The following is a 15,107-nucleotide window of genomic DNA, read 5'->3' on the forward strand; positions in this document are numbered from 1 at the left end:
CAGGACCAGAGAAGGCATCAGGAAGAATCTCAACAGTGAAGTCCCAGCAGCCTTCAAAACCCACTTCAAGTGACTTTGAGCCAAGGATCTGTTTTCATCCCGCCCCCCACCCCACTCTTCCCTTAACCTTTTCTTGGCCCCTCACAAATCCAGACATTGGACCTCTTCTTTGTAAATGTGGGCTTTTATTCACCGTCAGCTCCGGGATGGAAGGCGGGAGCAAGTCATGCACAGCCTTGATCTAGTTCCAACACCAGGCAGTGCTACGCAGATGTCTCCAGAGAGAACACAGAGTGGGCTGCAGTGCCTGGAAAGTGCCCTCACCATTGTGGGGTACGGTGATCTTGCTGGCCACCTCTGAATGGGAAATGGAGACTCTGAGATGCCCAGTGGGTCACACAGCATTACAGGGGAGAGATCTGGAGTTGCAGTCGGCTATATCTGACAACAGATTCTCCATTCAAGCTCCCTTGACTACAATGCTCAGGACAGGGCCTGGCTGCATGACTCTTGCCAGGCAATGGTGGGGGCAAGTTTCCACGCCTTGCCAGGCCTTAGTTATTTGTCTGTAAAATGGGGATGACGACACCACCTCCAGCCTTCTCAAGGTTGGCTGAGGGAAAAGCCACAAGTAAAAGCGCTTGGCATACAGTAGGTGCTTAATAAATAGTCATTGGGATTTGTTTTGTAAACACAAGGAAACTGAGGCACAGAGTGGGGAAGTCATTTTCCCAGAGCCAAACAGTGAAGCCAAGATTCCAACTTGGGCCTCACTGCCCCCCAGTTGGATTTTTCTCACTCGAATTTCATCCCTACAAGGCTCTGGCATATCGATGGCACCCCCCAGGGGCTGTTACAGACACATCATGGTCAAGTTCTCACCCTGGTGGGCATCAAACACAAAAAATCTTGTCCAGGGTGGACATTCTTCTCCTACCCTGGCAGTGTCCTGTGAGGCCTCTGCCTCCTGGGGCATCAGTGTCTGCTTGTGATGCGGGTGACCCCTCTGCCTAGATCTGGTGAACTTCTACTCATATATCAAAGCCCCAATTCCCACACCTCCTAAGCCTATAGGACTGGAGGCAGACTCTAGCAAGGCTGGCCTAGGGATGGAGGCTATGATGGTGGGAAGTAGCCTTCAGAATCCAGTCCATCATCAAGATTACTTTGTTTTGTGGTGGAGGGGAATTGTTTACGGAATCTCCAAGTCATCCAAACTGGGCCTGGACAGGTAAGCTTGGCTGCATCCCTTCAAATCTGTGGGTCCTGAGTCAGGGATGGGATCAAGTAACACAAAAAAGCTTTAAAAGTTCAGAAAAACCATAAAACACGAACACACATTGACTTGTCCAAAGTGCTTCCTTCTCAGCCCAGGGGGCAGGGTCTACAGATGGGTCCCAAGTGCATGGGACAAGACCTGGGCAGCCGCCTTAACAGTGGCGGCTCAGTCTGGCTATCGCTTATAAAACGTAATAAATTAGCTGCAGGGATTTGCTGCTATTTACAATGCCACCCTAGTCTCCCTTGCCTGCCCCTATGGCCCCCGGATTGATCGGCTCCAGAACATGAGGGAGGCACCTTCCAGCAAGAAACGCGATCGCTTCTCATCTTCCAGGTGTCAGAGGCTGGTGGCTCAGTCTCCATCCAGCTGTCAATTTATGGAAAACACATTCCACAAAAAATGGGTTGACTTCCAGGCCAGGGAGAGGCTAGGTAGGGGGGATTAGTCTTTCTCATAGGGTCCAAGGGCTCCTGGCACAGCCTCAGCGCCCTCCACGGCGATCTGCGGCACCAAGGTGGGTGGCCCAGTGGCCTCCTCAGGTGGTTCGTCAAAGCTCACCTCCTGCACAGCCTCCTGCTTCTTGAAGGAGTCTCGGCGCTCGGACAGGTGCAGCCGCCGCATGACCACCAGCTCGGAGTCTGGCCCGCGGCTGCGGCGCCCCAGCTCCCCGTCGAGCCGCTCACCTGTACCCAGCTTGTCAGCCGACTGGCCTCGGCGCAGCCTTGGGGACCGGGCAGGCACAGGCGGATGCCCTGGCAGGGGCGAGGGTGAGCGGGGTGGGGGCGCTGACACGGGCGGGCAGGCCAGCGGGGAGGGCGGGATGCTGCTGGTGGACTTGCGGCGGCCAGCTTTGGGGCGGGGTGGCCCAAGCTTGGTGGCCAAGCCATGCAGGGAGCTGGGTCGGGTGTGGCCAGCGGCAGCCGGAGATGCAGGGCTGCTGGAGCTTGGGGATGCGCTGGGTGGAGACACTGTGTCTGTGGGTGACAGGGGAGGGTCAGGGCCACCAGCCTCAATGTGCCAGCCTCGAGGTGGGGCCCTAAGACTGACTGCCAAAAGCCCACACTGTTCCCTGTGGCCACCCATCAGGCCTGGTTTTTCCTTTGTTTGAACAGGCTCTTCCTTTGGCTTAGATCTGGTGGACTCCTACTCATCCATCAAAGCCCTAGCTCCTCTTCACCCACTTCTCACCTAAATGACTCACTGAATCATTCAGCCAAAGGTACCTGCCCACCGTCCATCTATCCACCCCATGAGCCATCCACCCACTGGTTCTGGAAGTTATCCAGTAAGGGCCCTGCCTCTGCCTTTGTCCACTCCCTACCCCTAGGCCTCAGCCCCTGAGGATGCCTGATCTGAGAAAGACAAAGATGGCACAGATACCCCCAGCCCCATGAGGTCAGGGTAGGCCAGAGGGAGAGATAGCAGTTGGGGTCCCCAGAAGGCAGGGAGGGCTTCCTGGGGGCTCTCCTCCAGGAAGCCTTCCCTGCCTCTGTGGATTGCCCCAGACTGTCTCTAGTCTGATGCTAACCCAGTGGGACTAGGGGTGTCCATCTCTGGCTGTCTCTCACAGACTGGGGACCCTCAGGGTTGGGCCAAGTCACCATCCTTTCCTGCTCCAGAACAATCTTTCCATGCCCTCTCTGGCTCACCCTCCATGGCTCCCTACTGCCCCCCAATTTAAGCCCAGCTCTTCGGCTTGATCCATCCCCCAATCCCCTCTCCCTAGCCTCCCTCTAGCTTTCACATCTCTCCTGTCTGGATCCCCTTTGTTCATGATGTTCCTTCTGCTGGGCACACCCTTCCCTGCCCATCCCAGACTGCCTTTGAGGCTGTCACACATCAGGTCATTCCAGCCTCCCAACTCTGCTCACTCCCCCGCTGGGCTCACCACCGCAGCCCTAAGGGGCCGTTCTTCCCAGGGTGGTCCTGGCGGGTGCACCCACCTGCTGGGGCATCGGGAGCCGGGCTGCAGCAGGGTGTGGTGGGGCTGGGGGAGAGGCTGTGGGTGGGTGAGCCCGGGAGGCTCTCGCTGGATGACAGGGAGTGGTGGAGGCCGGAAGAGAAGCTGCGGCTGGTGTGCAGCACGGATGACTGTTTTGAGATCTTCTTGAAGAGCGACTTCCGCCTGGGGGTTAGAAACCCAGATTCTTCAGAACCCCTGCCCCCAGCGGCCCGGGCTGCCCAAACATGCCACAGGTCCTGCATCAACCCTCCCCGGCAGCCAGCCCACCGCTCACCGGTCCTGCGTCTCCCGCCTTCGGCTCCGCTTGTTCCTGCGTGCCATGCGGCCCTTGGTCACATTCTTCCGTGCGGGGCCCACCTTGATGGAGGTGTTCTCCAGGGGCGTGGTCCGAAGGGCAATCTTGTTGCCACTCTGCAGGAGGGATGGCAAGGGGTCGCCTGTGTGCCTTCCATCCAACGAGCCGTCCATGCACCCACCCACCCATCTACTCATCCATCGGAAGCCCCGGATCCTAACCACCTGTTTCTTACCTAATGACCCCACCACTCACTGGGCCAAAGATGGATGTCTGCCATCTGTCCATCCATCCAATGAGCCATCTACCCACCCACTGGTCCCAGGAGCTATCCAACTAGGGGTCTGCCTCCTCACCTGTGCCCACCTCCCCGCCTCTAGGCCTCAGCCCCTGAGGACCCGTGGTCTGAGGGGGGCAGGAGGCAAAGATGGTACAGATACCCCCAGCCCCACAGAGTCAGGGTGGGCCAGAGGGAAGGTCAGGAGAAGGGGCACCCAGGGGGCAGGAAGGGCTTCCTGGAGGAGTGGCTCTGAGGCAGAGGGGACGGGGCATGCAGGGCCGAATGCGGAATGGTATGGTTGGACGGGGAGAACCACACAGAATCGGGAGCTGAGGCCAAGGGGTGGGGATGGGGGTCACAGGAGCAGCCCAGAAGGTGGGCAGTGTTGGGAGATCCAGGGGCCCTGAGGATGGACAGGGGGTGGAGGCTCTGCGATGGAGGCGGGGGTGGGGTTGGGGGCCTGCACCTTCAGCAGTAGCTCCACGACGTCCATGTGCACCAGGCCCAGGACCGACTCCCCGTTGATGTGGGTGATGAGGTCCCCGGCCCGCAGGCCTGCCTCCTGGGCAGGGCTTCCCTCCTCCACATTCTGGGGGTGGGGGCAGATGGCGGGGTCAGTGGCCTGGGCCCCAGAGCTAGAGACCCCAGCCCAGCTGAGTCAGCTACAGGCCCCCAGCAAGCTGCTGCCTTTCACACTGCCTGGTTTCCCAGACCTTTCAGAGACCAGTGGGGAAGGGACAGGTCCTGGGCTGGGGGAGGGAGGACAAAACACCCACTGTGCGGGAGCTTTGTGCCCACTTGAGGTCTCCATCCCTCTCGCCTAATCCTCTCCCCATAACTGACAAGGACCATTAAGACACAGGTGGCATCAGTTCCCTGCCCTGGGCTCCAAAACCTCATAGGCAATGAGTACTCGCCTGCTTTCCAAGACTAACAAATGCAGCTCCAAAAGGGAAGCACCTTGCCAGGGCAGAGCTGGGACTCAAACCAGGTCTGGCTGTTTCCGCCCATCCCAGGGCCAACTCACCCACACGACATGGTGCACGGTGTAGATGTCACTGTCACCCATGTAGACGCGGATTGCCCGCAGGCTGAAGCCGTACTTCTTGCCCGAGCTGTGGATGACGATGGGGGGCCGCAGGCTGCCACACACGGGGGAAGGGTCTCGGCTTGGAGAGGAGTCACGGGACGACGGGTTTGAGGACACTGAGCGTGGGGACAGGGGGCTCATGAGGGGGCCGCCGCTGCCGTCATCTGCAGGGATGAGGTTCAGGGAGGGGGGTCACTCCCTTGTGGGTCCCCTCACAAGGCACCTTCCCCTCCCTCCACACTGATCAATCGGTTTGTTTTTGTTTTTGTTTTTGTTTTTTGGCCGCACGGCGCAGCATGTGGGATCTTAGTTCCTGGACCAGGGATCGAACCTATGCCCCCTGCAGTGGAAGCTCAGAGTCTTAACCACTGGACCACCAGGGAAGTCCCCACACTGATCACTCTGGCTGCTTTGCTGCCGCTCCAATGCCCCAAACACCCTCCCCCTTCCCCTCCAGGCCTTTGCACATGTAGTGCCTGCTGCCAGGAATGCCAGTCCCCCAGCTGCTTCCCGTCTCCTGGGCTCAGCCCCGAAGAGCAGCCCTGGGAGCTTTGTGCCCAGGGACACATCACCTGGAGGGACCCCCTCTAGCTCCCGCTGGCCAAAGCAGCCCCCACTCCATGGTTAAAATGGACATGGACAGACAAGCAAAGACGAGGCTGGGCCGTGGGCGTCACCTGCCGTGATGATGAGCGACAGGGCAGACACTGAGGCTGACTTGGGCACGCGACCCCCGCTGGGGGAGGTCCTGGATTTCTCAGGGGCTGAGTCTCTTGGGCCCCCAAGGCGGCGGCCCCGGCTGGCATCCAGGGCCCTCGGCGTAGAGTGTCGTGCACCGGTACTGTTGCTTCGTAGGCGTGCGTGGCTGAGGGCAGCTGTGTCAGCTACGGGGATCAGCAGGGTCAGGGGGTCAGTCTGCCCCTCCTCCATCTCACCACTTGCCCCCTCTGCCCTCAGAAGGCAAAGCCCCTTCTTCCCTGGTCAGTGTGTACACAGTCCAGCCTCCTGGCCTTTGTTCAGGCGTTCCCTCTTCCTGCACACCTTTCTTTCACTGCTCTCCCTGGGAAGCTCCACTCTTCAAGTCCCCTACTTCAAGAAGCCTTCCCCTCACCCCAGTCAGATTCCTAACTCCCACTCTTGGAGCTCCCCAGTTCAATTCCTCTCTCCCGTCCTAATCCAATGAAGCTGGGGGGTATCACCCTCAGACTGAGGCCTTTGTTACACAAGTGAATGTTGTCTCTAGAGAACTCCTACTCATCCTTCAAAACCCATCTCAGATAGTCCCTCCTGTGGGAAACTCTCCATGACACCATCCCTCCCACCCTGGACTCCACCTACCAGAAAGGCTTGAGGGCTTGGGCATCACTGGGGTGGCTGCTGGGGGTGGGTCGGGCTCCCCTAGAATGAAGATGGGCCTTTTGGGGCCCACAGGAGCTGGGCCGGCTCCCTCATCCTCTGATGAGAAGGCAAATTTGGGCATCGTGTCCAGGTTGATGGTGTTCAGGAAAGATGGGCTAGGGCCCCGCTCAGGCTGGGAAAAGGATAAGTGGCAGGAGGAACCGGAGGATGTGCAGGACCTCAGCCTGTAGCAGGGAAGAGCCTGAGTCACACCTGCCAGGTGCCCTCACCCCAGGACACCCAGTTTCCCCTAGTGACCATATCTTAACTCTCAGCCTAGATTCAGAGGTAATTTGTAAATATAAGGTGAGCTCCCTCTGCTGCTCTGTCCTCTGTGACTGCCCAGAGAACTCCTATTCAATCTTTAAAACCCAGCTTCCAACGCCCATCCTCTAGCAGACATTGATTATTTCTGTGAGTTTGGACATTGAAAGATGAAAGGGACTTCATGAGCAAAGGGTATTCTGGGCAGAGGAAACAGCGCAAGCAAAAGCCTAGCAGTGTGACGGTACATGGCTGCTTTAGGTTTAGTGTGGTTAGGAATGCAAAGCCAAAGGGAGTGATGATAGGGGCCAGGTTGGCAGGGGTCTGACAGGCTGGCCAATATGTTTTACCCTTTTCTACTGGGCCACTGGGAAGCTCTTTCCAATGTTAAGACTTTGTGGCTCCACCTCCCAGCAGGTTTGGAAGCTGGATCTGCTTATACTCCCCAGCCCACCTACCGGACCTCGGTGATGCTCAGCCGGCGCCCATAGTCCCCCTCACTGCTGCGCTCCCACCCTTCCTCCCGGTCCTCACTGAAGCTCCGTTCAGCAAAGGTTGGGGTGGGCTGGGCGGCCAGGAACTCAGAGCTGCTGTAGACCTGGGAAGCAATTAAAAATAACAGTAACGGGACTTCCCTGGCAGTCCAGTGGTTAAGACTTCGCCTTCCAATGCAGGGGGTGTGGGTTCAATCCGTGGTCAGGGAGCTGAGATCCCACATGCCTCGCAGCCAAAAAAACCAAAACATAAAACAGAAGCAATATTGAAACAAATTCAATAAAGACTTTAAAAAATGGTCCACAGCCGAAGGAGAGTTCTGGGCAGAGCTCTGGCCCCTGAGGCTTCTGAGGAGGAGTTGCTACCATCATGACAAGCATGTATTTCTGTACATGAGCCCCTTTGGCAAACTGGTGACACCTACAGATCTCTTCTCAGAGTAGTATTTTTAAATGCATCAAATGAAATAGGTCAGCGAGGCTGATTATATTAAAATATATTAAATATATTAAATATATTAATTATAAATATTTATATTTATATTATATTTATATTATATTAAATATTTAAATATAAATATATTAAATATATTAAAAATATATTAAAATAATATTAGAATATTTTTTAAACCAGCAATATGGTACTATACGTGCCTCTTTAGTAATGCATTAAATAACAAGATCTAGCAGGTCTTATAAGCACCATAATTTTGAAGTAGTTTTGAACTTGAAAGATATTTTGCAACGACTCCAGTGTGATGTGAAAAATCCATGATTTGTATTGGTGACAAAGTCAAGGTCATGCTAATATTACTGTGATTTGTTGCTTATATTACAATTGGAAAACATGCCAAATTTCAGTTCGAGATTAGTGAAAATAAAGATGTAATTTATTCCCATGCAAGTTCACAAACCCTAGATTAAGAAGCCCTTCAATAAATTCTGATAGTACCTGAAAAAAAAAAAATGGTCCACATCAAAAAAAAAAAAAAAAAAACAGAAACAAAAAAACAGTAACAACAACCACATTCATGGGGGATGGCTTAGTTGAGTGTTTCCTACATGCCTGACACTTCCCTGAGTCACTTCCTCAGATCCTTACTTACCACATCTCTAAAGACGTAGAGTCTTTAGCCCACTGTACAGGTGAAGAAACTGAGGCTCAGAGCGGCCTGGCTACCAAGGGGCCACAGCTGGGGTTTCCTGCCTGGGGCCCAGACCCATAAGCAGTGCAGGTTTTTAAATCAAATTATAAACAAAGGAAGGAACTCAAGTTAAGCTGATGAGGCTATAATATAACACCCAGCATAGCAGGTCTATTCACAATTGCCTCAAAGTGGAAACAACCCAAATGTCCATCAATTGATGAGTGGATAAAACAAAATATGGTCCAACCATATAATGGAATATTATTCAGCCATAACAAGGAATGAAGCACTGACACATGCTACCATGTGGATCAACCTTCAGAAGCCAGACACAGGGAATTCCCCAGTGGTCCCACATAGCGTATGATTCTATGTATGTGAAATGTCCAGAACAGGTAAATGCATAGAGACAGAAAGCAGATTAGTGGTTGCTGGGGAGCGGGGGAGGGGGAAACGAGGAGTGACTGCAGCCGGGTACAAGGTTGCCCTTTGGGGAGGATGGAAATGTTCTGGAACTAGATACAGGTGATGGTTGCACAACATTGTGAATGTACCAAATGTCACTGAATTGTATGTACAGTTTAAAATGGCTAAAATAGTCTATTTTATGTTACATGTATTTCACTACAATAAAAAAAAAAAAGAAAACCCCCCCCAAACATCTTGCCCTGTTTCCTGAGCACTAGCTACATCCAGGGCCCAGGCTCACCTTGCTGAACCGGTGGGAACAGGATGAGAACTGGGGGATCTCCGTGGATGACTCCTCATCATTTGTCTCGTCATCTTCAGAGCCCAGGTGACGGTAACGCTCTGAGCGCGCTGTGGGAGGGAAAGGCATGTGCAGCCCACCTGATGCTGGGAGGTGGACACAGGGGCTGTGGGGTGATGTGGGGAGGGCCTCCCAGGTGGGGAGACACTGTCAGGGCAAAGGCTTTGTGGTGGGACCAGGCTTGGTATGTTTAAGGACCAGAGGAGGCTTGGGCAGCAGATTTAGTATCTGGGAATAAATCCCAGTTGTGTTCCTAAAAGCTGTGGGACTGTGGATGGGAATTCTTGTGTCTCAGTTTCCTCACCCTTAAGATGGGTTACCCAGAGTTAGGTAAAATTGTGCATCTCAAACATAAAGGATGTTCCTCATCTTACAGAAAAGGAAACAGATGCTCAGAGAGGACCTCTGACATGCCCGAGATCACACATCAAGTTCTGGAGGAGGCACTGGAAGCCGAGGGCATTTACTCTGTGTTTGGCCAGAGCCCCGAGTGGGGAGAAGGAGATTTGTCTGAGCTCACCTGAAGTGCTTGAGGGGACCCCCTCCAGCAAAGCTGAGCGAAGCACCCCACCCTCCTGTATGACAGGCAGGGCTCCATGCCTGGTCAGGGCTGACACTCAGGAGGCTGAACCTGCTGGGGGACCCCCAGGCGAGGGCTGCCACACTCAGTGCCTTGGTTTCCCCTCCCGCAACCCAAGGTGGTGCGACAGCCTCCTGAGCTCAGACGCATAGGAAACCCAGGCAGGGGGGCAGCCAGCAGACATGCCCCAGCTTCTTGGAAAGCTCAGGAAGTTGGAAGCTCCAGGCACAGGGCGAGGCACCAAGCTGGGGTGGAGACCCTGTTAGATACCCCTCACCACCCCAGGAGATCGTGGGACAGCACAGCCTGCCTCCTGGACCCCTGCTTACTGTCGAAGTAGCTGGTGTCGTCCTCAGCTTCAAGCTGCGGCACGAACTCGGCCTTGTGTCGCAGAAGCCCCGCCCAGTCCAGTGTCCAGAAGAAAGGGTGCTGCTTTACTTCGTGGGTGCCTCCTGCAGACATGCATGGCTGAGCCCTGCTGGTCCCCACCCCCCATGGCCCCCTGGGCCAATTATGAACACAAACTTGGCCAACACAGAACCAGAAAGATAGGAGGGGAAACGAGCCATCCTTTAAGAGCCCATAGGGGAACCAAGCTAGGGCTAGAACCCAGGCCCTGTTCTTCCCTCTGCTGGATTCTGAGATCCCATCACCTGGAGAAACCCCAGAACCTTAGGAGGGGGCTTTTTCCACATGTTTCTACCCCATGGAGCAGAGCTGACTGCATGAAGCAGAGCTGACTGTATCCTGTTCCCCAACCTCAGCCCCCATAGTCCTCTCCAGTGGCCAAGCTTCATCCTAAATGTGATCTGTAGTGGCCACATAATGGGTGGCTGCATGAATATTAAATAATCCCTTAATCACTATTTTGGTGGCTGGGGAAACTTGGGACAGTGGGATCCACTGGGCTGGGCCTTGGGGACCATAGGACAAAGCCCATGGCAACCTGGCAGGCTCATATACACAGCCTCAGTGCCCCTTGTCTGAACCAGACCCAGCTACCTGCTACTCTTCAAAGTCTTATGCTAGTTCTTGGTGAGCTCCTATGCATCCTTCAAAACCCCAGTTTCAAGTCCCCCTCCTCTATGCAGCCTCTCAAATAGAGCTCTTGTTTACCCCAGCCCCCATTCCACCCACCTGGGCCCCACCCACACCTACGTACCAGTGCCCAGACGGTCCAGGGGGCTCTGTCGGAGCAGCCTGGTGATGAGGTCCTGGGCGTCAGCTGGAAGGGCTTCGTCCCCCTCTGGCCACATGATCTCGTCTAAAATGAGAGGAGGGAATGAGGGACTGGGGACAGCGCTTCCTAGCACCTCCTACTACCTCCCCTTTCTATGCTCCAAGCCATCAGCCTCCTCTGCTCCTTCAGCATACCAGGCTTGGTCCCATACAGCCTTTGTTCTGGCTGTGCCCTCTGCCCTGAGCACCTTCCCTTCATCCATCTCTGTGGCTCCCTCTCGCTCCTTTAAGTCTTTGCCCACATGTCACCCCAGTGTGGCCCTGTGTGACTCTCTATTTAATATAGCACCCCTACCACCCGCCCCCCCCCCGCCCCCTCCCTTCTTCCTGCTTCCTTCCCTCCTCGGTATTTTTTGCCTCTGACTGCTCTGTAATTTGCTTATTTATCTCTCTTACTGTCCGTCTCGCCCTTGGCTGTGTCCCCAGGGCTCAGCTGGGGCCGGGCACGCCACAGGTGCCCAATCCACAAGTGGGCCTGCTCCCCTCCCCAGCAAAGGCAGGGGAACCACCGACCAGAGCCAAAGTGGGGCTGAGACTTAAACCTGGGGCTACAGGGCAGGGGGAACGCACCACTGACCACCTGGCCAAAGAGTTCCTCAGGGGTATCTCCGAAGAATGGCACGCAGCCCACCAGGAATTCGTAGAGGACGACGCCCATGGCCCACCAGTCCACTGGCTTCCCGTAGCCCTGGCGGAAGATCACCTCGGGGGCGATGTACTCAGGCGTCCCGCACACCTGGGCCAGGTGGGACAGGGAAATGAAAGACCGCCCCCAGCCAGGGAAGAAAGTGTGGGTAGAATTACAGGGATAGTTTATTTTCTCCTTTTTTGCTGCAATGTCTCCCCATGTCCTGGGCTCAGGCTTCAGGCAGAGGGAGGCAGCCCCGCCCACCTGCTTGTCCACGAACTCCCGAGTGTCCTTCTCGATGTGGCCCTCGTAGAGGTTGGTGGCCATACTCATGAGCCCGATCTTAGACAGGCCGAAGTCAGTTAGCTTGATGTGGCCGAGCGAGGTGATGAGCAGGCTGTGGGCAGGCGGGTGGTGCGCTCAGGGCTGGGGGGCCCGAGCTGCTTAGGCTGCCCCCGCCCCCTCGCCCACCCAGAACTTGGTCCTACAGGAGGCGGCCCGACCCCTCCATGGATCAGAAAGCACTGCCTGTGCATGATCACATTACTGAAAGAACCAACGGGTCCTGGGCAATATTACAAATTTGGCAAACATCTCTGTGCACCAACTGGGTGCATCTGGTGTTGCTCTTGAGCACCTGCTGTATACTCCGCTGTGCAAAAATTAAGTTCCTGAGAATCACAGCATGTCCCCACTGGGCGTTAAAACGTTTCGTGAACACCTCCTGGGGGGGATCTACAGCATATTCTTGTACGTGCATCCACGATTTTAACAAACTGAACACTTTGTAAGCACCTATTGTTAAGTGAACATGTCTTTAGCACCTGCTGTGTACAGAAATATTTGTGCCCCTCATGGGCGCACCAGTTTTTTAAAACTTACACACCTACCATGTATCCCTGAACCCTCCAGGGCCGCACCTTCCCACCCCGTTTTTCAGATGAGGGTCCTGAGCTTGGGAGGGGCAGATTCTGCCTTGGGGACACTTGGTAGATCCCACTCCAGGATGATCCCACAGAGGCCCGATGGGCACAAAGCAAGCAGCCTTAAAGCTTCGAGCACAGAGGCCCAGGTACACAGCAGGTGCCAACACACATTTGCTTTGTTTTCTAAGCCACTCGCAAACAACAAGATGCCCTGAAAACATGCAGGGCTCTTAAGGCTTATGTTCACACCTCCACATAGCAAGTACCTCCATTGGAGAAAGGGACCCATGTCCCTGGCACACAGTAGGTGCTCAATGCATGCTGACCTCAACATAAAAACTTTATAAAAAAACAGCTGCAGTGTTCGGGGACTGACACACAGTCATTGCCTAATAACTGTTGTTCTGATCACTTTTACACAGCTGGTGCCCAATAAATACACACCAGCTAAAAAATGTGCTTTATAAACTCAAAAGGGTCATCAGTGTGTGAGAAGTTAGTTATACCGCCGTCTGGGTTCCTTAAAACGGTGAGCACAGGCCCAGGTATACAGAAGGTGCCAAATACAGGTGCTTTGTTTTCTAAGCCACTTGCAAACTACAAGATGCCCTGAAAACATGCAGACTCTTAACGCTTATGTCCACACCTCCACATGGCAAGTACCTGAGAAACTCACACTTCTTGCCTGGTATTCAAAGGGCACTTGATGTAAGAACAGCCCTTTCCTCTGTACACAGGAGGTGCTCAACTAATGTAGGGAAGAGTGCTTTGAAAATTATGAAAGGGTTACAAAGCATGAGGGATTATTCACACTCACACTTGCGTTTTTCAGTCACCCAGAGAGCACCGGGCACTCAGTAGGTGCTTACTAGAAGCTAGGATAAAATAAACACCCTAGGACTCTCTTTCTTCCCTGCACTAATACACAGCAGGAGCTCAAGACATGCAGTCCCTTTCTCTACACATAAGGTCTTGCAAAGTGCATGTCCCCGCTCTTTGTATATAGCTGGTGCCTTATAAGTGCATGTTCACTTCCCTTGTGTGGCAGCAGCTCTGTGAGTGCATGGTCCCTTCCCCTGTCCAGTCTGTGCCCCCTCACTTTGCCTGGCCAGCACCTCGATAAGTGCACTGTCCTTCCCCTGCACACAGCAGGCGCCTATTAAATACCTGCTCTCTTCGGTACACACCAGGTGCTCAACATTGCCAAGATCCCTGCTTTCTACCAGCAGCGGGCCCATGATGCCAGCAGAATCTAGATGGTGGGGCTCCTGAGCAGCCCCAGACCCACTCAGAGGCCCCGCCCCCAGGCTACTCTGAGCCCCGCCCCCTGAGAGCCGGGGCCACTCACTTGTCCGGCTTGAGGTCCCTGTGCACGATGCCATAGTTGTGCAGGTACTCCAGCGCGAGCACCGTCTCGGCGAAGTACATGCGGGCCATATCCACGGGCAGCGGGCCCATGTTCTTTAGGAGCGTGGCACAGTCGCCGCCTGCAGAGGGGTGGACGTGCTCACAGAGGCCCTCGGCTCTACAGCCATGCCCAGACTTGTGCCTATGTGCCCTCCCCACCTTCTGCAAAGTGTCTCCAATCTGTCCTGAATTGGGGTGGGGAACTGGGAGGGGCGGGAGGATAGGCAGACCCTGCCTTCTGATTTTCCCCTGGCAGGGCAGCAGCTCTGTTAAGTGCACAGTCCCTTCCCTTGTACACAGCTGGTGCCTCCTAAGTGCATGCTTCCTCTCCTCACCTGGCAGCACCTTGGTAAATGCACGTCCTGCACTTACCTGAAGGCCCTGCTCTTTCCTGAACTGCAAACCTGATCCCACAACTCCTCACCCTGGTCCCCAACCCTCCTAGTCCTTGTGACGCACGCCTCCCTCCCTTCGCTGCTCTTGCTCTAGTCTCTAGGCCTCTGACCACCAGTCCCTCCTGCCTAGGCTGTCCATCTGACCCCTATACCCTAGGGTCCTGCCCTCACATTTCTCTTTGGGATCCCCCAGTTCCAACTCCCTGAGGCTGGGACCCCATGGAGGACAGAGCAGACTGCGGGCTTGATCAAAGGAGGGGTAAGGTATTTCTTCTGGATAAGGAGTAAGCTCTCCATTGCTGTGGAGGCATGCAAGCCCCAGTGACCGCACCTTCCACATACTCCATAACCATGCACAAGTGGCGCCGGGTCTCGAACGAGCAGAACATGCTGACCACAAACGGGTTCTCAGCGAAGGTGAGGATGTCGCGCTCCACGAAGACCTGCTGGATCTGGTTGCGAAGGATCAGGTTCTGCTTGTTGATCTTCTTGATGGCAAAGCGCTGCCTCGTTTCCCGGTGCCGCACCAGGTAGACGGCCCTGGGGCAGGGGGGGCGGAGCCGGGCTCGCTGAGGCCCGAGATCCAGGTCCCAGCAAGCACTGGGACCCGACTTGGGTCCAGAACCCAACCCGCCGTGCCTTTGCCTGTGCTGTGCCCTCCACCCGGGACACCTGTTTTCTTTACCCGGCCCTCCCTTCTCCCAAAGCAGCCACCCCGTGGGTTTAAGCCACTCTCCCTGGTGTCATATAAAGAGCCAAAGATGACCCCTAGGTTGTTTATTTCTTCACAGCCGACTGAGACCCACTAGCTCAAAAGCCCCGCTGGCACACACTCAGATTGCTTTAATTACAAGTCAAATAAGCAGATTTTTAGCCATTTAGAGCCTGCTGGTTTTGCATACCTTGTAGATAAGATAAACGCTGGGGCTACTAAAGACCCCAAGCTGCT

At 54.8% G+C, this 15,107-nt stretch overlaps 1 protein-coding gene across 16 annotated transcripts in view; it reads right to left on the reverse strand.

The window, feature by feature from the left end:
* Nucleotides 1-165: 165 nt before the first annotated feature.
* The window catches only part of MAST3 (microtubule associated serine/threonine kinase 3), a gene marked incomplete at its 5' end in the record, with an annotated part of 36,787 nt that continues 21,845 nt past the window's right edge, over nucleotides 166-15,107 (reverse strand). For all 16 annotated transcript variants that reach the window (XM_082381282.1, XM_082381294.1, XM_082381281.1 and 13 more), the window contains 15 exons: nucleotides 166-2,256; nucleotides 3,226-3,407; nucleotides 3,520-3,656; nucleotides 4,287-4,409; nucleotides 4,848-5,074; nucleotides 5,588-5,794; nucleotides 6,249-6,493; nucleotides 7,031-7,170; nucleotides 8,924-9,033; nucleotides 9,893-10,015; nucleotides 10,726-10,827; nucleotides 11,373-11,538; nucleotides 11,695-11,827; nucleotides 13,705-13,843; nucleotides 14,490-14,698. In XM_082381282.1, the coding sequence (XP_082237408.1) occupies nucleotides 1,724-2,256; nucleotides 3,226-3,407; nucleotides 3,520-3,656; nucleotides 4,287-4,409; nucleotides 4,848-5,074; nucleotides 5,588-5,794; nucleotides 6,249-6,493; nucleotides 7,031-7,170; nucleotides 8,924-9,033; nucleotides 9,893-10,015; nucleotides 10,726-10,827; nucleotides 11,373-11,538; nucleotides 11,695-11,827; nucleotides 13,705-13,843; nucleotides 14,490-14,698 (2,776 nt within the window). In that variant the 3' untranslated portion in view covers nucleotides 166-1,723. The remainder of the gene's footprint in view (nucleotides 2,257-3,225; nucleotides 3,408-3,519; nucleotides 3,657-4,286; nucleotides 4,410-4,847; nucleotides 5,075-5,587; nucleotides 5,795-6,248; nucleotides 6,494-7,030; nucleotides 7,171-8,923; nucleotides 9,034-9,892; nucleotides 10,016-10,725; nucleotides 10,828-11,372; nucleotides 11,539-11,694; nucleotides 11,828-13,704; nucleotides 13,844-14,489; nucleotides 14,699-15,107) is intronic.

The sequence above is a fragment of the Balaenoptera borealis genome (assembly GCF_965194805.1).
Source record: "Balaenoptera borealis genome assembly, chromosome: 2".
NCBI classification, from domain to species: domain Eukaryota; kingdom Metazoa; phylum Chordata; class Mammalia; order Artiodactyla; family Balaenopteridae; genus Balaenoptera; species Balaenoptera borealis.